General features: G+C 34.0%; 1 protein-coding gene across 1 annotated transcript in view; it reads right to left on the reverse strand.

Annotated features, from left to right (window-relative positions):
- The window catches only part of RERG (RAS like estrogen regulated growth inhibitor), a 119,893-nt gene that overhangs the window by 11,708 nt on the left and 83,664 nt on the right, over positions 1–24,521 (reverse strand). Inside the window, exon 3 of the mRNA XM_010368471.2 lies at positions 2,763–2,819. Within this exon, the coding sequence (XP_010366773.1) occupies positions 2,763–2,819 (57 nt within the window). The remainder of the gene's footprint in view (positions 1–2,762; positions 2,820–24,521) is intronic.

The following is a 24,521-nucleotide window of genomic DNA, read 5'->3' on the forward strand; positions in this document are numbered from 1 at the left end:
GGTTTAACACCATCCCTCTTGGTGCTGTCATCACAGTAGTGAGTTCTAGTGAGATCTGGTTGTTCTAAAGTGTGTTGCATGCCCCCTCACCCTCAGTCATGGTCCTGCCATGTAAGATGCCTGCTCCCACTTTCCCTTCTGCCTGGGAAGCTCCCTGAAGCCTCCCCAGAAGTAAATGCTGCCATGCTTCCTGCACAGCCTGCAGAGCCATGAGCCCATTAAACCTCTTTTCTTTGTAAACTACTCAGTCCCAGGTATTTCTTTTTTTTTTTTTTTTTTTTTTTTTTTTTGAGACGGAGTCTTGCTCTGTCACCCAGGCTGGAGTGCAGTGGCCGGATCTCAGCTCACTGCAAGCTCCGCCTCCCGGGTTCCCGCCATTCTCCTGCCTCAGCCTCCCGAGTAGCTGGGACTACAGGCGCCACCACCTCGCCCGGCTAGTTTTTTTTTTGTATTTTTTAGTAGAGACGGGGTTTCACCGTGTTAGCCAGGATGGTCTCGATCTCCTGACCTCATGATCCGCCCGTCTCGGCCTCCCAAAGTGCTGGGATTACAGGCTTGAGCCACCGCGCCCGGCCAGTCCCAGGTATTTCTTTATAGCATTATGAGAATGGACTAATGCAGTAGCCATGTATTCAACAAAGAATCCTGTCTTCCCCAAGGTAGTATGAAGTTAAACTCAGGAAATGCTAATTTCCCTTGAATCAAATGGATTGAGAACCCCTTTCTGCTGGAACAAAAGTGACCTCTTGCACACACGCATATAGACACACAAATCCAGCCTCCAATGTGAGAGAATTAATGAAGCCCTCACTTGGGAGTGAGTCATATATCCATTATTCCTGAAGACTGATGAGGCAGTGCTTGTTGCTTAGCAGCTGCCATCCTCTTTGAGAAGCACCGTACAAGGTCACTCAATAAAGTTTCCTTCTTCTTACTGAAGGAAGCCTGCACTATACATAACTGATGCAGGCAGATGACTATTAATAGCAGTTGTTTTTCAGAATGAATAAAACAGAAGGGAAAATGGTTTGACTAAGACTAATTAAGAATAATAAGATTAGGTACTGGAACACATTCAGGGAGAGTTCATTTTATGAGATCGTTTTTTCTAAGCTTCATCTTTCATTGAGATATATGGATACAGCAATAAAAAAAATTTGTATTTTTAAAACTAAACTCCCATAAATCATTAAGATTCTCAGATAATCTCTGTAAATCCTATGTAAGTCATAAAAATATAAGAGCAGAATAAATATTCACTTTGGTGGGTGAAATAATAAAGAATATATTTTTTTGAATCGGGTACATTTTTAGATCCAAATATATCATCTTAAAATTAGTGTGGCTACATTTAAAAATATGTTGAAAAATTTGGATGTGAAAACTATGACCTATTTAAAAGCAAAAACAGAATAATAAATAATAAAGGTAGAAACATGCTATTCTCCAAGATTAAAAGGTGGAATAACATAAATATGTGAATCTTCTCAAAGTAATTTATAGTTCTAGTACAATTCCAATCAAAATCATATCATATTATTACAGAGTTTCAAAACTTGATCTGGAAAAATCAACTGAACAGAGTAGTCAAAATAATTTTGTAAAAAAGTAATAAGGAAAGACGTTCTTTACAAAGCATCAAAATGTTCGGTACAGCATAGAATTAATGAAAAAGTGTGCTGCTTCTGTTTGGTGTGAAAAGCAAATCTAGAATGGTGTCCTGGTGTAAACAACTCAACGCATGAAAAGATTGCATTGGAAGTAGTGGAGAAAGGTAGAGAGTATTTAATAGATAGTAGGAGGAAAACTGGTCAAAGATTTGGACAAAAACGTTAGGTTTTCACCTTATACTTCTTACTAAAATAAATTTCAGAAATATTAGTCAAATACTAACTAAACTATAAGATCATTCTATATTTCCTTCCTTATTGTTTTCCTTCACAGTCCTTATCACTATCTCACATATATTTGTTTGTTTATTGACTCTTCTCTCTTTCCTAGACTGTGCACTCAAAAAAGCCAAGGCCTTCTCTTGCTGTATACTGATTTATCCTTAGCACCCAGAACACTTTGACACACAGGAGGCACTTGATAAATATTTGTAGAATGAATGAATAAAAACAATAAAAGAAGCCTTGCTCCCTTTTAAACTGAAAATCTTGGAGTGACAAAAATAAAACAAAACAAAGAAATAATAAAAAAAAAAAACCAGGAAGAGTGTTTGCCTACATTTTATACATCAACATTATTGCTACTTTTAAGATCCACAGACATCATATTTTGCTTCTTCTTCTCTCCTTCTCTCTCTGCAGCAGACTTTAGTCAGATGTATTGGAGAGAAGAAAAGAGAGAAACATATTTTATTTTTCCCTAAAATCCATATTCAGTAGTTTTATTTTTCTGTTACTCTTCTCAGGATGCCATTCTATTACACACCAAATTTCTCACGTCCATTTTATCCTCTTTTCCCATTAGAATGATGCTGCATTTTCCTGATGTGACGGCAGCGTGTTGTACCTACTTCTTTCTTTGTGGCTGAGGTTTGACCTAACTTCTTCATCTATGCATTAAAATCCTGCAGGGTTCTAAGCACAGACAGCATGAAACACACATCAAGCCTCATAGAGGGTTTCTTTGCATGATTTGAAAAGCACTTCCAAATCAGCTAAAAGGAACTTAAAAATGTTGCAACAGAAAATATTATTCTTTCGCTGGGGCCATAAATTTTTATTGAAGAAGAGAGGAAACAAAATTTGACCTACCGAGGGTGGGATCATATTCCCAGATGAACCGTTTGGTCAGAAATCTCACTACAAGAGCTGTGGAAGAAAAGAGCAACATTTCAAAAAACAAGTTGTTAATTTGCTTAGCGCATCTATCTTTTTAAAGAAAGTGAGATGCTCCACACAACCCTATAAATGCTTTATATTTCCTTGGTATGTAAACCGAATAAATTCTTTATGTTTATTCAAGTAATTTTCCAATTTCATATTATGGCCTAAAAACCATTGTCATGTTTGAATGGGTTTATTGTGCATTAGTCAACAATTAGATTTGTTGCTTTAGTCACAAGGTTAGAAACAAAACAAACAAATGTATAACGTGAAAATGCTCATGTATAAAATTTTTAGCAAAATGATGAATTCAGATATAAAAGGTCACAATACAGGTATCCGAAGTTTGAATATTGATAAGGATTGGCAAAGGCAAGTTTAAAATGTGATAATTTTTAGTATAATGAAAGATCACCAGCAGGTCATTTGCATTTTAAAAAAGTAGATATTCAAAATTAAGGCTCTTCATTAGAGATCTGTGAAAACTCATCAAAAGTAACACTAATAGAATACAGTCAGAATCAGGTTCTGGAACTACACTACGCAGTTTGCTTTCATGATCTCCTCAATCCTCACTTCATCTTTATGAGGCAGGTACTATGATAATTCCCATTTTTCAGATCAGGAAATTGAGGTGCTGAGGGGTTAACTCATTTAATTAAGCTTATCTAGTTAGTTAGTGGCCTGGTAAGGATTTGAATCCAGGAAGTCTGTAACTTATCCATTGTACCAAACCGAATTTAAGTCGTAGGCCATCTGGATAATATTTAACTGGAAGATGGGCTGGAGAAAAGCACTGAAATATATGGGCTCTATTGTCCTTATAAATTGATGAGACATATGCCAAACATTTTCTTACACTTGTAGTATAGTTGAAAACAGTGGTTTTAAATTAAAAAAAAAAAAATTGGAGCAGGATGTCACAGACACTTAAGAAATGGAATTTCTTAATTCCATTGGATCCTTTTCCTGAAAAAAATATACATGCACACATTTGGCATATAATTTAGCAGGCTCATGAGCCCTCCATAGACCCCTGATGGTCTCCCTCAGATCCCACTGACCTTAATGAAAGATTCATTGTCTATCATATTTTACAGTTTTAAAATACCCAGTATAATGTGTATTTTTATTTTTTCTGAAATGCCCTTAATGTAGCAGCCAAAAGATACTCCTTGAAGAAATAAAACTAGTTGGTGGAAGGTCACTGTCAGTCTTTGCCTATTCTCACTTTTAGCAACAACAGAGGTATAACCTTCCTCCTGTAAAGTTTTATATGAGAAATGGCAGTGTAAACTGCACGAGGACTTCACAAAACAGAGGACAACGTGGCTTCATGACGGGAGGCTGGAGATGGAAAGTACCAATGTTCTTTGTAATTACAGAGTGTGAGGCTGAATTCGAGCCAAAATATTTGCAGTGCCTAAAGTAGCAAGGCCACTGACCCCGTAATACTTCCCACAGTGACTGTACTTGTGGTTTTATCTGCAGTCTTCAGTCTGTCACTGTTCACTCTCTTGAGACTGAAACTTTTATTTTTACATACAGGATGCAGTAAGCAGTAAACATATTTTTTCTTTTTTACAATTAGCAACGTTAATAAACACTCAACAGCTCCCATGATTTAAAGAGTTCCATCTTTTGTTACACTAGGTAGTTTTTTTTTATTTTTTATTTTTGAGACGGTATCTCCCTCTATTGGCCAGGCTGGAGTGCAGTGGCGCGATCTCAGCTCACTGCAATCTCCACCTTCCGGGTTCAAGCGATTCTCCTGCCTCAGCCTCCCAAGTAGCTGGGATTACAGGCGCGTGCCACCACACCCAGCTAATTTTTGTATTTTTAGTAGAGACGGGGTTTCCCCATATTGGCCAGGGTGGTCTCAATCTCCTGACCTCGTGATCTGCCCGCCTCGACCTTCCAAAGTGCTGAGATTACAGGCGTGAGCCACCGCGCCTGGCCAGACTATGTAGTTTTAACACTAAAGGCTGCAACCTAGAAAACTTAATTATCTGCCATCATGAATAAATGAGCTTTATTTTTTACGTAAGTGAAGTTTACAGTTCTTCAACTCCAAAACCATTTAAATTTGAATCATTTCTCAAAATCTTTAAAAAATGTATTAGACACTCCATCGGCTTTCAAAACCAAGTATACTGAATATAATTGAATCATTTGTAAATGCCTGGATCTCAGTTAAGAACCTTGGTTAGTGCCTGTGCAGTTATGCAGCAATACTTTCTGAAGCTGTAGAGTGGATGGGGCAAAACAGCTCTAGAGTGCTAGAGGTTTTGAGCATATATATGTATACGAATGTTCAAAAACTCAAAAAAGTTATATATATTGACTATTATATATCAATATATTCACAACAGTTGTATAACTTATTACATTTAAATAATAAATAGATATTCAAAATAGTTATATAATTTATTAAATTTAAATATTAAATTTAATCCCAAACAGTTAAATAATTTATTGCTTATACAATAGATATTAAAATTTAATAAATTTTAATAAATTAATAATCTAATTTAACTATAATTAATACAAATAGGTACTCTAAAGATTGATCTAATTTCCTTTTGACTCCCTGCCCTCTCCATCCCGACTATCTTGAGCAAAGTTTGTCTTTGGAAGTAAAATGGTGGTACTGATTTTTACTGCTACCGGAATTCTGATTTAAGGCCTTGTTGCTCCAGAAGTTTTAAGGTTTGACATATTTGATTAGTAGTTACTGTTGAGTCTCTGCCTTCTGAAATATTTTATTTTCTTCCCATTGCCTTGACAACCCATACCTTTCCATTAAACAAGCCAAACATGTCCAATGGCTAATGTAGGGAAGACTGTTTTCCTCCTTTTGCCTAATTTACAACCTACTTGGCTAATTCTTCATCATCTGTGGTTCCATTTTAGTATTACTGGTACTATGAATTTTATGATTATTAATGAAAGTTGGTTTCTAACAAAATGGAAAATTTGGTAAGAAAAATTTAATCCAATAAAATATTTTAAAAAGCCACTTAATGTAATCATTCAGTGGCATGCTATTCCATTCATAAGTAAGAGCTAAAGGTAAATCCATTACATTAAAATAGTCATGTTATTTCTAAAAATTAACCAATCTATGCTGTTTACTCGAAATAATTCCTGACAACATTATCAAGAAGAAGCAGGCATCAGAAGTGCCAGATTTAGTGTCAGAATAATATTTTAAAATGAAAATTAGGTATGATCTGTACAGTAAATCAGCTTCAACAAGAAATCAACTCTTCAAGGTGAATGTAAACTAACACACATGCTATTCCTTATTTAAGAGTCATATTCAAGAGAGATTCAGGCAAGACTTTCAAATGTTACCTTTCAGTATCATACTTGAAAAATATGTCATTACTTTTCTTTATAGAATTCAGGAAGTAACTTGATTGACAATGTATATAATGCAATTTTTTAAAAGATACTTAAGCATATGTACCCTCCTACGCAATTGCGATTGTTCTTTTCCATAGGTCTCCAGGCATAGAGCTATGGCCATATAACAAATCCACCCCCAACACTCTGCAGCATACCACAATAAGTATTTATTATGGAAAAATATTGGAAAACTTTTTTTCCAGCTGGAAAAAGTATTATGTATTTATGGGACTGTGGTGAGTTGATTGCATTGGAAAAATATAACTAAAAGAGTTTAAAATGGCCAGGACAGATTTTTTTAGGTTAGGAAAAGAATTTCTGCTCCAATTAAAAGTGCTTCAAGGAATACTACTCATCACCTTCACATCATGAATACCTTTTGGATTTTGTCTATGATCCTGGTAACACACCCCATAAAGATTCTTGATTTAATATATACTCTACAATAGTATGACATTCATATAATAATGAAAACTTACTATGGATGTATATTAAGTGATTTATATCATTTTCATTTGTAACCTGTAGTGCCTTCACAAAAAATACATACTTTTAAGTTGTAGAATCAGGTAACTTTAAAATACTTTTTAAGGGATTTCTACAGGAGTTTGCCAACTTTGGGACAATTCCGTCACAAAGAGTTTCAAATATTTTTGAAAAACAAAAATTTGTGTTATATAAAGAGAAGGCAAATGCGGATAATACTAGCACAACTTTAGTCCATTATAGGTTGTGTTATGTATATTTACCACTTGTTATCTGAATTATTTTTCCCATGTTGATTTATAATAAAAAAGTTAGACATGATAAAGCTTAAAAACTACATGAATAAATTAATTATAATAAACTTACGTAGTATCCTAAGTATGAAACTTTTCAAAGTTGGGATGCCTCCAGGAGATAGAGTAGCTCTCTCCATTTCTCCTCCATTTTCATTTCATTATAGTACTTACAGCATAACTACTTGACCTTATCTTGACCAGCAAAAATCAGGAGGCAATGATATACATTACCAAGTCCACAAGGGTTGTAAAATCAACACTAAATTGTTTTTAGTTTGATTTTTATGATCTACAGCTAAAATGTCATAATAAATAAAGCAAGTGTTTAAAAAATAATGGAAGAGAGAAGAATGAGAGGATTTGATGCAATGTGGGAACTGTTTTCTCATTTCATTAAGCATGACCTCAATTTAAATAATACCATAAAAATTATAATGGAAAAAGTTTAAAAGTAATGCAGTAGTGTTATTATTATTCATCTTCAGTTAGCGTGTGCTCTGTTAGGTTAGGCATTATGGTAAATATTTACACATGTATCTTTACTCTTCACTTCCTTATAGTATGGAATATATGGACATGGACATGAATACGATGTATGTATATTGATGAAGAAACTGAAGCTCAAACTGTTCACATTTCTTCCTACAATGTGGGCTTACTCTTTCCTGGCCTCAGGATCTACATTCTCTTTTTACAGATGAGGGCTTTGCTACCAGGGAGCTTAAGAGTCTTACTAGGGTATTCCTCTATTGTCTAAACCCTTAATCTGAAAAATTCCATGGAGAATGTTGTATATGCCTTATACATATATATAGATTTTTACACATACAAACATTCTTCCACTTGAAAAAAATGCGTAATCTAGTCTCAATCTTCTTTTCTTATAAAAGAAAAGACTAAAAACCCTGGTGAAAATGAAACCGGAAATGTCTATTAAAATCTCATATTTTAGACATAAACTTCTGAACATTTATTACCCTCTTTTATTGCCTCAGTGTGGAGCACCAACACTATTCCCTTAATTCTAACAAACATGGTGTGCTAACACACACACAACGTAATTATCCTCATGAAACCATTTTGCTTCACCATCTTAATTTACTTGACTGTACATTTCTTACAGGGTTTATTGCTATTATTTTAAATATAGTGCAGGGATCATTACACATTTGGAATGTTCCCTAAATACTTACAAGCTGATGTTAGTTTAGCTTAGCGCCCTTAAAAGCCCAAATAAACTAATAGCTTGTCAGTGTTTTAAGCAAGTAACCCAGACTGGAATTAAGTCAAAGAAAGGGGAACAGAAACACATATTTAAAATGTACTAACTCATATCCAGATAGCATTTCTACCTGTGGTATCTAATGAAGCATCCCCTCCTCTTTAAAGTCTCCCTGGCCTTCCCAAGCCATTAATCACTCACGTGTGGCATGAAATACTTTGTAAACATTTATTTATATTCTTGTATGTCTTAGAAATGGTAAATGATCTGAAGTCACAGATTAAGCCTTGTTCATTACGTCCCATGGTTGGCATGGCACTTGATACATATGTGCCCAATAGGTATTTGAGAACTGAATGAGAAAACAATGAACACTTCTTTAAGCTATGTGGCTCACTATTGCTATTGTGCTTGGCTCTGTACTCTAGTATGTTTTTGTTACTTGAAGACGTGTTCTTTAAAGTGGGACTTTCATTTTTTGAAAATATATTGACCACTTCTCTGGTCAGATGTCCATCTGGTCAACCTACGTTGCACACCTGATTGAGAAAGGCAAGACCCAGCACTCTTACTCTCCTAGGCCAGGGAGGAACTGCTACCCCTGACCTCACGCCACTATCAGCCCTAAATTTAACACAAACCCTTAAGTGGTCAAAAGGCTTCAGAGAAGTAAAAATGAGTGTGACTCACAAAAACAGAGAAGACTCTATCCTAGATTTGCGGAGATAGTTTCTTATTGAAAGAATTAATTTTGTAGAATTAAGTATCCATTTATTAATCATGTTGTTGGATTAAAGTGTATATGCTTTTAGAAAATGCCATTAGGTAAGTTTTAGCTGTATCTTAAATAAAAACACTACTGGGATTTCTTGAAGGTTAAATATCAAAAGGGGGCTTAAGTATATATTAAATACTGACTATATGCTTATTTAATTTTCATAAAAACTCTTAAAAGTAGAAATTAATGTTCCCACTTTACATATAAGAAACCTAACCAGAAAAGTGAATAAATTGTCTAATTTACAAAGTGTTTAAGTGATAAAACTGATATGAACCCAACTTTGTTTACCTTAAAACCCATACTTTTTCCAATATACAATACTTCCCACTATATTTTAATATTTCTATGTATATGATATAATTCTACATGCTTGATTTTTTTTTAATGTGAGCATACATCTTATGGAGAAGCATGCTTTGAAAAGGGAATATTTTGTTCGTGATTAGATTTATTCTTCCTTAGTGGAGAAAATATCCATGACCAGAAACCATGGCAACACAGAAAGAGAATATGAATTTCGAGAAGCAAGAAGAAAACTTTCAGATAAATAAGATTTTTGTTTTTCTCTTGAAAACGTCTTTAAGAATGCTGCAGATGAGGAAAACAAGTATCTGAAGATGTAGGCGATGAAGCAGTATGCGAAAAGCAAATTTTTTAAATGAGTTTCCTCAGTCATTAACAATAAAAATTAGCATACCGGGAACCATTTTAGGCAGTGAGGAAGTCAGCAAAGAAAATAAGACACAGTTTCTATTCATAAAGCGTTGAAAGTTTGCACCTTTGCATGTCCCAGGAAAAATATAAAGATATGTGGGTAATTTTGAATATTATCCAATTGAAGTCCTGTTATGATGCCTATTCTTATTGCAAGGACTGGGTAAAAGGGAGGCCAGACTGAGGTGAGCTGGATTCACTTGAGTGCCTTACGGAGAGCAAACTTGTGTTTTCCAGAAAAACTTTAGTAGAGAAAATAGGAGTAATGTGTATGGTGTGTCAGCCTTATAATGGCTTGTCTTCCAGCTTAAAGACAACAACGCAGTGGGTCTCCCTAAATAAGAGGCAATTCAGCTCCTTCTTCTTCCCTCCCTCACCTGCATCTCGAGCAACCTCCTGTCAAATCAAAGCTTCAAATTGAATTTTCCAATTCCTTGTCCCCTGGGGCCAACTTTTGGTTCTTCATACCTTGTTCCTGGGTCTTTCTTCTATCACCAACCCTCAAGTGCACGTTCTTTTTTACAGCAGTCCTTCCTCTCTTTTCTGTGACCGTTCTGGTCTCCTCCAAGAAACATGGGTCATTGTGGCTCAGATGGAGGTGTGAAGCATGAGATCCCAGCACCGAGTGAGTCCCGGCCTAGAAAGCCACCTGGGGACCACGGCAGCTAGTGGAAGCTTCACTTGCACAGCTGTTGGTGATGGCTGAGACCAAGATTATGCCAGTTTGGAATACTGGAGCCCTTAGTCAAAGGAGATGAAAAACTATTTCTGAAGTGAGGAGCTGTTCTGGAAGGCAATGGAAATCAGTTGGATTGGAAATAAGATGCCAAAAACAAAAACAAAAACAAAAAAAAACTCAGAAAATTGTGTGATTTGAAATGTTAGATCTTTAAAAAAAAGGGGGCTCAGAGCAAATACGTGTACACAAAAACTAGATTTCAGATACATTTGCTGATAATTGAATGCAATATTTTCAAACGCTTATCCATTTTGATCTCCTATCAAATCTATCTCTCTTTCTCCACATATGTGACTTTCACACACTTTCATTTCACCAATAAATATTTATTGACCACTGTGCAAAGCACCAAAGAAAGCAAGACCGAGCGGATGCCTAGGCACAATGTCAGAAATGACTTTATATTAAAGCTAAACCATAAGCTGAGTCTTAGAAGATTGAAGCTCACTATTTTAGGAAGAACATTTCAGGCAGAGAGAAAGTCCCAAGACACAAGAGGGCTAGTTCAGTTAGGAATCACATGTGGTTCAGGGTGGGAAGAGTGGCATGTGGGGGGAGCTATGTTGGTGGGGGGGTCAGGTTGTGACATTCTTTAGAGCCCAGACTATGAAGGAGCTCCTATGTCATATTAAGGAGCTTGGATTTTACTCTTAAGTTTTTTTAGCATACAGGGGTTCTGAGTAGGAGAATGGCTCGATTTGATCTGGTCATCTTGGGGACTGTTCATTGATTAGAGGTGGACAATGAGGGAGAGGGATTAGTGCAAAGACTCCATATGAAATGAAAGTCTGGGGGTAGCATTATTCTTTGAGAATATAATGGGGAATATAATGGGGAAACAAATTAAAAATGATGTTGGACTTGAACATGTTGAACATAAGACATTAATGAAAACATCATGTAGAGAATTACCATCCATCCATTCATCCATCCTTTATCCTGCCATTCATCTGCCTATTTATCATACATACACAATTATTGAATGTTTTTCATGCCCCAGGTACTGTGCTAGGCACTGTCCCATAAGCAGTGGACATCAAAGCCTGAAGCTGGAGGGAGTCATCCTTGCCAGAGTGCCACCTTCTGGTGGGTGGTGGCATGCAGTGGGCATGCTTAACATGGTCCAGGTAGTTTAAGTAGAAGACGACTTAACTTAGAATTCTATTTTCAGATTCGTCTCAGGTGGCATCTCTTGCTTTTTATGTTCTCCTCCACCTAAACTCCTCAGATGTTTTAGCCAAACTAAAAAAGTTAACAGATCAAGCCAGGGGACAAATATCTCTTCATATACTGATTGTTTCTGAAGGAACCCTCTCCCTTACCCCTTATTTCACCTGTCCCCTTTTTCTATTCCCTGTGAAGGTCAAAATAAATTGACATTGAAAAAAACAACCATTTGGCTTTATAAAAAATAAAATTGAGTAATTTAATGGAAATTTAAAATGAATGCTATATAAAATGCATGCTTTATAATGCCAGAAGTTAAAATGAGAAGTAAATTAGTTCCAGATGGGGGTCTAGGGATTGCTTTTAAATTACTGTGTTTGCTTAAGCCTGAAAATTTTGACTACTCTTGCATTCTCACAAAAATATCACTGAGAACACATCAGTTCTCTGTATAAATCATTTCTTAAGGCTAAGTGGTTGTAATCTCCAAGAATTATAGGGAAACACTTTTGTTTTTGAAAATCTAGCTGGGAGTCTAGCTTCAGTGCACCTCAAGTTCTGAAAATTGACTTTTATTTTTTAAACTTGGAAATGGTAAGGTAAAGGTTAATCTGGTCCTGGTAATTTGGTTTTAGGCTGACACATGATGAGGGCAAAAATGGCAGAATCATTGCTTTTAATTCCTAACATGTTTGAAAAGCAGTAGAGATATTGGAATGCTTAAAAATAATGCAAAATCAAGAAAAATGTTAATTTTCTATAGAAAATTAACCTGCATGATTAAATGATAAAATTTTCTTGAATAATTTAAATTGAAAGTAAAAACAAGACAAAATAAATTTGGAATATGGTAATCAACTGATTTGGTTTTATCTTTTTGTTTGTGTCTTGAAGGTTAATAAATCAAAAGGGTTTTGTGTCCGAGATTTCAAAGCAATTTTATATAAGTTGAAAATTTTTATTTATGTTAATTTTAAAAGTGATGGTTAATAAATAAATTACTAAATTTCCCAAGGCAGTGTTTTCAATTTAATAACTTATATTTCATTCCAAACCATCATGTTTAAACAGAATTATTTGCGAGGTATTAAGCATTTTGTTAAGTTGTCAAGGGATTTGGATATAAAATTGAGATTTTTAATTTTTACTTGGAAAAAGAAATACATATGATGTTAATGCCTAAGTTTTCTTCCTACACTTATGTTACTAGGGCACATAAGAAATTGACAACTGAAAACATTTGGACCTTAATGTGGACGTAAAAGTGACTCAGAGTGACCAAGTATCCCAGAGAAGCAGAGGTGTATCTGGCATAATCCTCATTGGATGACCTCCTTACACGGATCCAAGGATCTTACGAGTTACTCTCTTCATCATGTCCTTTTCTTTAGACTGATCTGGGTTCCTGTCCATATGGACACATACGGTTCATTTGCAGTTCCTAAATAGGCTGTGCCTATGGATTCCAGGGGGAAAACCTCTAACAGTAGGGTGTCTCCATTTGCAGCCCAAACACCACTCCCATGACTACCTTTATACCCCATAAGAAGCCAGGAAGCCTTAAACATATGGAGAACCAGGGCCTGGTGAAATAAGGGTGTGAGTGGAAGGAATTATGGGTGTTTGAGCTGGAAAAGCACCCCAATTATGAGAAGCTTATAAGCCAGCCTAAGAAATTTCCAATTATGTTTAGGATGCTGGGAAGCCATTAATGTATTATAAACCAAAATATGACATGAACATATTTTTGTTTTATAAAGGTCACTGCTGTTTCAATGCCAAGATGAACTAGGAGGATGAAGGTAATCATGGAGACAAAAGGCCTAGTTAGGAGTCATTTCCAGTACTACAAAGGGAAAGAAAGTAGCACTGAAAGGTCTCCCTTTCACTCCCACCATTAGTAAATGTGTCTAATAATAATTGGAAATATACAGTATGTGACCTATTCAAACTGGCTTCTTTTACTTTGCAATGCACATTTAAGGTTCATCCATGCCATTGCCTGGATTGATCACTTATTTCCTTTCATTGCTGAATATTCTATTGTATGGATATACCACAGTTTGCTTACCCAGTAAGTAAATGAAGAACATCTTGGTTGCTTCCAGTTTTTGGCAATTATGTTTTGGCAATAAAGACGTGCATGCAGGTAATTGTGTAGACATAAGTCATCAAGTCAGTTGGGCAAATATTTAGATGCATGATGGCTGGATTATGGTAAGACTTTGTTTAGCTTTGTAAGAAACTGCCAAACTCTTTTAAAACTGGCTGTACCATTTTGCATTCCCACCAGTAACGAATGAGAGCTCCTGTTGTTCTACATCCTTCTCAGCATTAGAATATCACTTTGTCAAGTTTTTGGTTTTGGATTTTAGCCATTCTAATAGGTGTATTGGTATCTTGTTGTTTTAACTCGTAACTCTCTAATTACACATGATATTGGGAATATTTTCATGTGATTATTTGCTATCCGTATATCTTCTTTGATGGGGTGTCTGTTAGATCTTTTGCCCATATTTTATAAATGAGACTTGACTTTTTAGAGCAATTTTAGGTTCACAGCAAAATTGAGCAGAAAGCACACAGAGTTTCCATACACTCCCTGCCCTACCTGCCCCTCTCCCCGCCACACACAGCCTCCCCTATTATTCATATCCCATACTAGTGTGATAACTTTTTTTTTTACAGTTGATGAATCTACATTGATACATTATTATTACTAAAAGTTTATAGTTTTTACTATTGTTCACTCTTGGTGTTGTATATTCTGCGGGTTTTGATGTGTGTGTATATATAAATATATAAAAATAATGACATGTAACTACCATTATAGTATCATACAGAATAGTTTCACTATCTAAAAGTTCTCTGTGTTCTGCCTATTCATCCCTCTCTTTCCCCTAAATCTTAATAACCTCTGATCTTTTTTACTGTCTCCATAGTGCTGCCTTTTCCAGAATGTCATATAGTTGGATTATGTAGTGTGAAGCCTTTTCAGATTGCCTTCTTTCACTTAGTAATATGCATTTAAGTTTCCTCCATGTTTTTTCATGGCTTGATAGCTCCTTTCTGTTTAGTGCTGAATAACATTCCATTGTCTGATGTACCACAGTTTATTGATCCATTCATTTACTGAAGAATATCTTAGTTGCTTCCAAGATTTGGCAATTATGAATAAAAGTTCTACAGATATCCACGGGCAGGTTTTTGTAGGGACATATGTTTTCAGACTATTTGGGTAAACATCAAGGAATTTGATTCCTGAATCATGTAGCAAGAGTACCTAATTTAGCTTTTGGTAAGAAACTGCCAAACTGTCTTCTAAAGTAGCTACACCCCTTTTGATCTCCACCAGCAATGACTGAGAGGTTTTTTTGCTCCACATCCTCACCAGCATTTGGTGTTGTCAGTGTTTTGGATTTTGCACATTCTAATAGGTGTGTAGTTGTATCTCACTGTTGTTTTCCTTTGCAGTTCCTAAATGATACATGATATTGAGAATCTTTCCATATGTTTATTTGATATCTGTATATCTTTTATGGTGAGATGTCTTTTCAGATGTTTTACTCATTTTTTTAGTTGAGTTGTTTTCATTGTTGAGTTTTAGAAGTTCTTTGCCTATTTAAGATCACAGTCCTTTATCAATTATGTCTTCAGCCAATATTTTCTCCCAGTCTGTGGCTTGTCTTATGATTCTCCAGTGTTTCCTCACAGAGAAGTTCTTAATTTTAATGATCTGTTTAGAAATTATTTCTTTCATGCATCATGCCTTTGTGTTGTATAAATAAGTCATCACCATACCCAAGGTCACACAGATTTTCTCCTATGTTACCTTCCAGGAGTTTCATAGTTTTACCATTTACATGAAGGTCTGTGTCTCATTTTGAGTTAATTTTTGTGATTGGTGTAATATCTATATCCAGGTTCATTTCTTTCTTTCTTTTTTTTTTTTTTTTTTTTTGCACGTGGATGTCCAGTTTTTACAACATCATTTGGTTAAAAGATTATATTTTCTCCATTCTGTTATCTTTGCTTCTTTAGCAAAGTTGACATTATTTGTGTGGGTCTATTTCTGATTTCTCTGTTCTGTTCCATTGATCTATTTATCTATTTTTTCACCAATAGATACAATCTTCTGATTACTGTAGCTTTATAAAACTTGAAGTCAGTCCTCTGAATGTCCTTCTCATTTAATATTGTGTTATCTATTCTGGATCTTTGGCCTTTCCATATAAACGTTTTATTTTTATTTTTATTTTATTATATATTTTTTTGAGACGGAGTCTTGAGCTGTTGCCCAGGCTGGAGTGCAGTGGTGTGATCTCGGCTCAATGCAACCTCCATCTCCCAGGTTCAAGCGATCCTCCTGCCTCAGCCTCCCAAGTAGTTGGGACTACATGCATGTGCCACCGTCCCCTAATTTTTGTATTTTTGGTAGAGATGGAGTTTCACTATGTTGATCAGGCTGGTCTCAAACTCCTGACCTCAAGTGATCTGCCCGCCTCAGTTTCCCAAAGTGCTGGGATTATAGGCATGAGTCATGGTGCCCAGCCTCCATATAAACTCTAGAATCAATTTGTTGATATCCACAATACAATTTGCTGAAATTTTGATTTCAATTGCATTGAATCTGTAGACCAAATTGGGAGGAACTGACATCTTGACAATACTGATTTGTTCTATACATGAACATGAAATATTTCACCACTTACTTAGTTTTTCTCTAATATCTCTTATCAGAATTTTGCAGTTTTCCCCATAGAGGTCTTGCACATATTTTTGTTAGATTTGTGGCTAAATATTTCATCTTGTGATAACATAAATGGTAGAGTGTTTTAAATTTCAACATTTTTTGCACTTGTTCATTGCTGGTATATGGGAAAGTGATTGACCTGTATCCTGTAATCTTTCCATAATTGTTTATCTGATCTGGGAGTTTTTTGTCTATTCTTTTTAAATTTTCTACATAGATGATCACATAATTTGTGAAAAAAGACAGTTATATTTTTTCTTCCCAATTTGTATTTTCCTTTTTTGTCTTATTCCACCAGCTAGGACAGCATTATGATGTCAAAAAGGACTGGTCAAAGGAGTCATTCTTGCTTTCTTACTGATCTTAGAGAGAAAGCACTTGGTTTCTCACCATTAAATGTAATGTTAGCTATGAGTTTTTTGAAAAATGTTCCTTATCAATTTGAGAAAGTTCTCCTCTATTCCTAGTTTGCTGAAAGTTTTTATCATTAATGGGTGTTAGATTTTGTCAAATGCTTTTTCTGTTTCAGCTGGTATGATCATGTGATTTTTCATTCGTTATCCTTGATTTGATACATTTCATTAATTAATTTTTGAATGTCAACCAGTCTAGCATATTTGGAATAAATTCCACTTAGTCATGGCATATACACCTTTTTATTCATTGTTGGATTCAACTTGTGAATATTTTGTTGAAGATTTTTGCATTTATGTTCATGTGTGATATTGGTCTATAGTTTCCTTTTCCCTTAATACCTTTGCCTGCTTTGGGGATTAGGATAATACTGGCCTCATAGAATGACTTAGGACATATTCCCTTTGCTTCTATTTTCTGGAAGAAATTATAGAGAATTGCTATGATTTTTTGCTTAAATGTCTGATAGAACTCACCAGTGAACCCATCTGGGCATGGAACTTTCTGTTTTGGGAGGTTATGGATTATTGATTTAACTTCTTTAATAGGTATGTGCCTGTTCTGGTTGTCTATTTCTTCTTGTGTGAGTTTTGTAGATTGTGTCTTTCAAGGAATTTATTTCATCTAGGTTATAAAATTTGTGGGCTGAAATATTTGCCCATATAGTATTCCTTTATTATCCTTTTAATGTCCATGAACTCTGTTGTAATATCTATCCCCCTCTCTCATTTCTGCCATCAGTAATTTGTATCTTCTTTTTCTTGGCCTGGCTAGAGGCTTGTCAATTTTATTGCTCTTTTCAAAGAATTAATTTTTAGTTTTGTTCATTTTTCTATAGATTTTCTATTTTTAATTACATCAATTTCTGCCCTAGTTGTTATTATTTCTTATCTTCTGTTTATTTTGTGTTTAATTCACTCTTCTATTTCTAGTTTCCTAAGGTGGAAACTTATGTTATTGATTTTAGATCATTATTCCTTTTTCATACATGAATTCAATGCTACAAATTTTTCTTTAGTCACTGCTTTTGCTGTATGACACAAATTTTGATAAGCTGTATTTTTACTTTCATTTAGTTCAAATTATTTTAAATTTCTCAAGATTTCTTCTTTCACCCATATGTTATTTAGAAGTGTGTTGTTGAGTCTTCGAGTATATTGGGATCTTTCCAACAATCTTTCTGTTATTGATTTCTAGCTTAATTCCATTGTGGTCTGAGAACATTCTTTGTACGATTTATATTCTATTAAATTTTTTGAGGTGTTTTTTATGACCTAGAATGTGGTCTCTCTTATGAATGTTCTCTGTTAGCTGAAGAAGAAAAAATGTGTATTTTGCTGTCATTGGATGAAGTAGTCTATAGATGTCAATTATATGCAGTTTATTTATGGTGCTATTGAATTGAATTGTATCCTTACTGATTTTCTACCTGCTGGATCTGTCCATTTCTGATAGCAAGGTGTTGAAGTCCCCAGCTATAATGGTGGATTAATCTATTTCTCCCTAAAGTTCCATCAGGTTTTACCTCACACATTTTCATGCTCTGTTTTGAGGCCCATATATATATATTAAATATTATTATGACTTCTTGGAGAATTAACTCTTTTATCATCATGTAATGTTCCTTTCAATCCATTATAATTTTCCTTTCTCTGAAGTTTGTTCTGTCTGATATTAATATAACTATTCCAGTTTTCTTTTTATTGGCATTATCATATTTCTTTCTCTATCCCTTTACTTTTAATCTATATATGTCTTTATATTAAAATATATTTTATAGTAGATGCACTCTGACAATCTCTTTTAATTGATGTATTTAGATCAATGATGTTTAAAATGATTACTGATATATGAAATTAATATCTATCATACTTGTTATGTTTTCTATTCATTGCCTTTCTTTTTTGTTTCTATTTTTTGACTTTTACTTTTTTTCTATCTTTTCTGGTTTTAACTAAGTGTTTTATTTGATTCTATATTCTCTCCTTTTCTATTATATCAATTTTACTTCATTTTTACTTCATTTAGTACTTGCCTTGGAGTTTGCAAAAGATATAAATTTACAATTAATCCAAGTCCACTTTCAAATAACACTACACCACTTTATGGGTAGAGTAATACCTTATAACAATAAAATAATCCTAATTCCTCCCTCCTGTCCATCGTATCTTCATTGTCATTCATTCAATTTATACATGAACTATTACAAATACATTGTTTCCTTTACTACATTGACAAACTGTTATTTGTTAGCTTAATTAAGAGTAAGAAAAACTAAAGTTTTAATTTTACCTTTAAAATTACCTTTTTCTGTAATGCTCTTCCTTTCTTTAGGTACAATCCAGTTTCTGAGCTATATCATTTCCCTTCTCTGAAGAATGTATCATATCATTTTTTTTTTCAAGGCAGGTTTATTGGCAGCAAATTCAATTTTTGTTGTCCAAGAAAGTCTTAATTTATCCTTCACTTCTGAAGAATAATTTTTCAGGGTATAGAATTCTAGGTCGGTGGATTTTATTTTTTGTCAAAATGCTTCAGATATTTCATTTCACTCTTCTTGCTTGCATAATTTCTGAAGAGAAGTTTTAATATTATATACCTGGCTGTCATTCTTTGGCATTTATCCTGCTTGTGTTCTCTGTGCTTCCTGGATGTGTGGTCTGGTGCCTGACATTAATTTGGGGAAAATTCTCAGTCATTATTTTTTCAAATACTTCTCTTATTTTCTATTTCCTCTCCTTCTGGTATTGCCTCTCCATGCATGTTGCATGGAAAATAACGTACATTTGTACCACAGTTGTACCACAGTCCTTGGATATTCTGTTCTATATTTTTCAGTGTCTTTTCTCTTTGCTTTTCAGTTTTACCAGTTTCTATTGACATATCTTTGAGCTCAGAGATTTTCTTCCTTTGGCCATGCCCAGACTCATTAGCAAAGAGACTGAGGAAAAAGGCATTGAAAGGTATTCTTTATTTCTGTTATAGACATTTTAATATCTAGCATTTCTTTAGAGGTCTTTCTTAGACTTTCTATTCACATTAACCATGAGTTTTTGCATATTGTCTACTTTTTCCAATAGAGACTTTGGCATACTCTACCCATTTTTAAATTAGGTTACTTTTTTCTTATTGTTGTTTTAATACTTCTTCGTATATTTAGGACGTAAGTCCTTTTGCACATACATGTTATTTGCTTTGTGAATAACTTTCTAACTGTGGCTTATCTTTTCGTACTATTAACAGTGTCTTTAACATACCAGAAGTTTTAAATTTTAATGAATTCCAATTATCAATCTTTTTTTATGTTCATGGATCTTTTTTTTTGATGTCACTTCTAAAAGGTCTTCATGAAACTGAAGTTTACCTAGATTTTCTCCTATATTATCATCTAGAAACTTTACAGTTTTGCATTTTACATTTAGGTATATGATCTATTTTGATTGATTTTTGTGAAAAGTGTTCACCTGTGTCCAGACTTATTTTTTTTTTTTTTGCACTTGCTTTTTACAGCACCAATTTGTTTTTAAAAAGCTATTCTTTCTACATTTACTTGCCTTTGCTCCTTGGCAAAATACAGTTGACTTTATTTGTGTAGGTCTATCTCTGAGCTCTTTATTCTGTTTCATTGAACTATATGTCTATTCTTTCATGAATACCATGCTGTCCTACAGCCTTATAAATAAGCCTTAGTGATGGAACTCATTCTTCCTCTTTAATATTGTGTTGGCTACTCTAGCTTTTTTTACCTTTCCATATAAATTTTAGAAACAGATTGTTGATATCTACAAAATCAGTTGCTGGGATTTTACTTGAGTTGGATTGAATCTATAGGTTAAGTTCGGAAGAACTGGCATCTTAACAATATTGAGTCTTCCAATCTGTGAACATGGAATACCTCTCCATTTATTTAGATCTTCGTTATTAGATCAGAGTTTTATAATGTTTCTCACATAGATCTGGTATATATTTTGTTAGATTTATACATAAGCATTTAATTTTCCTTGTGCTGTTTTAAATGATAATGTGTTTTTAATTTCAAATTCCATCTGTTCATTGCTAGTATATAGAAAAGCAATTAACTTTTATATATTAACCTTGTATACTGTTATTTGATATAATTACTTATTAATTCCAGGGGTTTTGTGCTAATTTGGGGGAATTTTCTACATAGAAAATCATATCATTTGTGAACAAAGGCAGTTGCATTTCTTCCTTCCCAATCTGCATATCTTTATTTCCTTTGCCTGTCTTATTATACTAGTTAGGTCTTCTGGTGAAATGTTGTATAGAAGTGTTAAGAGGCGATATCCTTGCCTTGTTTATGACCTTAATAGGGGAAAAATACAATTTCTTACCCCTCAAGTATACTATCTTCATCTGGTTCTGCTGCTAGGCTAATGCTGGCCTTATAAAAAATGTTCACTGCTTCTATTTCTGTAGCAAATTGTCTCACATCTTTCTTAAATGTTTGGTAGAATTCACTAATGGAACTTCTGTCTGCTTTCTTTTTAAAAAAGTGTTATGAACTGAATGTTTGTGTCTCTCTAAATCTAATATATGAAAATCCTAACCACCAGTAGGTGAAGTCTTTGGGAGACAATAGATCATGGGGATGAAACCCTCATGATTGGGATTAATACCCTTATAAAAGACATTCCTGAGAGTTCTCTTACTCTTTTTCTCCCATTTGGGGGTTAGTGAAAAGACAGCTACCTGGAAACCAGGAAGAGGGCCCTCACCAGATACCAAATCAGCCAGCACCTTGATCTTGACTCCCCAACCTCAAGAAGTATGAGAAATCAATGTTTATTTTTTAAGCTACACAGTTTATTACACTCTTTTATAGCAATTCAAACTAACTGAAACAGAATGTTATTAATTATTGATTCAGTTTCTATTTTTTCAATAGATATAGGCTTTTTTGGGTTATTGAGTTTTGAAAATTTGTGCCTTTCAAAGAATTGGTCCAATTCACTTCATTTTTAAATTCGTGGCCATAAAGTTATTCATATTATTCCTCTATTAAACTTCTAATGTCAATTACCAGCAGTAATTACTCCCTTTTCATTTCTGGTATTAAGTTGTATCTTCTCTCTTATTGGTTAGCCTAACTAGAGATTTATCAACTGTATTGATCTCTGCAAAGAACCAGCTTCTGTTTTTGTTGACTTTATTGATTTCCTCTTTTCAATTTCACTGGTTTCTACCCTATTTTTTAATTTTTGTTTTTCTTTTGCTTGCTTTAGATTTAACTGTTCTTTCTCTAGTTTCCTAAATTGAAAGCCTAAATCATTAATTTTACATTGTTATTCTTTTTAAACAAATGCTTCCAATGCTATGTCTCTCTAAACACTGCTGTCACTGTCTATCATAATTTTGATAAACTCTATTTTTACTTTCATTGGCTTCAAAATATTTTATAAATTTCTCTTGAATCTTATTTACCTCATGTGTTATTTAGAAGTGTTTTGTTTAATCTCTAAGTATTGGGGGATTTTCCAACTATCTAGTTTGATTTCTACTTTAATTCCATTATTGTCTGATAACATACTTTGTATAATTTATATTCTTTTAAATGTGTTGAGGTATGTTTTATGGCCTAGAATGTGGTCTATCTTGTTGAATATTTCATGTGAATTTGAAAATAGTACGTATTTTGATGTGGTTGGATGAAATATTCTATAAATGTCAGTCAGGTCGAGTTGACTGATAGTGATTTTCAGGTCAACTATATCCTTCCTGGTTTTTTCCTGCCTCCTTGGTCTTTCAGTTACTGAAAGCAAGGTGATGTATTCTCCAATCATAATAGTGGGTTTGTCTATTTCTCCTTGCAGTTTGCCTCGTATATTTTGATGCTCTACTGTTAAGTGCATGTTAAAAATGTTATGCCTTCTTGGAGAATGAACTCTTTTATCATTATGTAATGACCCTCTGTTTTAATCTATTCAGGCTGCTACAGCAAAATACTATAAACTGGGTGGTTTGTGAACAACAAACATTTATTTCCAACAGCTCTGAAGGCTGAGAAGTCTAAGATCAAGGCAACAGCAGATCAGTTCTCTGGTGAAGGCTTATTTCTTGTTTCACAGCCTTCTCGCTGTGCCCTCACATGGTGGGAGGGATTAGCTAGCTTCTGAGGTCTCTTTTATAAGGGCGCTAATCCCAATCATGAGGGAAAAGCCTGATCACCTCCCAAAGGCCTTATCTTCTAATACTATCATCTTGGGAGTTAGAATTTAAAAATATAAATTTAGTCAGGGGGATACAAACGATGAGACTATAATATCCTCTTTATCCCTGATAATTTTCCTGTTCCAAATTCTGCTTGTCTGAAATTAATTCAACTAGTACACCTTTCTTTTGATTCATCTTAGCATGGTATATCTTTCTCAATCCCTTTAGCTTTAACCTGTGTCTTTAAAGTGTGGTGTTTGTTTGTTGTAGACAACATTTTTTAAATTCACCCTGACAATCTCTTTTAATTAGTGTGTGGAGACTATTTACCTTTGAAGTAATTATTGTCATAGCTGAATTAATATCTACCATGTTTCTGCTTTCTATTTGTTTCAATTACTCATTGTTTCTTTATTTTCTTCTTCTCCTTATTCTGACTTCTATGGTTTTAATTAAGCATTGCATATAAATCCATTTTTGGACATCTCTTAGCATATCAATTATACTTTTAAAAAATTTAGTTTGTCCTAGAGTTTGTAATATACATTTACAACTATCTAAGTCTACTTTCAAGTATACTTAATATATACCACTAAGTATATAATTAGTATATACTTAAGTAGTGCAAGTTATGTTATAACAGAATGTTCCCAACTCTTCTCTCTCATCTCTTACATGACTGCCTTTCATCTTCCTTACCATACGCTATAATCACCCAATACATCATTCCTATTATCATTTGAATAACAGTTATTATTACATCATTTTAAAAAGAAGAAACACAAAAGATTTTATTTTACCTTATTTATTCTTTCTCTATTGTTTTCCCCTTTTTAATGTAAATCTGAGTTTCTGACCTATGTAATGTTTTTTCTCCATGAAGAATTTTTTTAACATTTCTTGTAGGGCAGCTCTGCTACCGGTGAATTGTCAGTTTTTGTTTGCCTGAGAAAAATCTTCATTTCGCCTTTACTTTTAAAGGATAATTTCACTGGACACATAATTCTAGGTATTTTTTTTTCTTTCAGAACTTAAAATATTTCACTCCACTGTCTTCTTGCTTGGGTTCTGATGAGTCCACTGTATCATTCTTATACTTACTTCTCTATAGGAAAGATCTTCCCCCAACACCAACTTCTTTCAATATGTTTTTAGTCTTTTTTTTTTTTTTTTGAGTTTTATATGATTTTCCTATGTGTATATGTAGCTGTTTTGGTATTTACTCTACTTGTTGTTATCTGAGCTTTTGGACGTGTGATTTGGTAGTTGTCATTAGTTTTGGAATATTGTAAGTTATTGTTTCAAATATTTATTTTGCTCCGTTCTCTTTCTTCTTTTTATGGTATTCCAACTATGTGTACATCTTTTGACACTATCCTACAGTTCTTAGATACCCAGTGTGGGGAGTGTTCATTTTTATATTTTTCATTCTTTTTTCCCTTCACATTTTATTTTGGGAAGTTCCTATTATGTATTTTATTTTATTTTATTTTATTCTATTCTATTTTGAGATGGATTCTCCCTCTGTTG

This window comes from Rhinopithecus roxellana, chromosome 10 (assembly GCF_007565055.1).
Source record: "Rhinopithecus roxellana isolate Shanxi Qingling chromosome 10, ASM756505v1, whole genome shotgun sequence".
In the NCBI taxonomy this organism is placed as follows: domain Eukaryota; kingdom Metazoa; phylum Chordata; class Mammalia; order Primates; family Cercopithecidae; genus Rhinopithecus; species Rhinopithecus roxellana.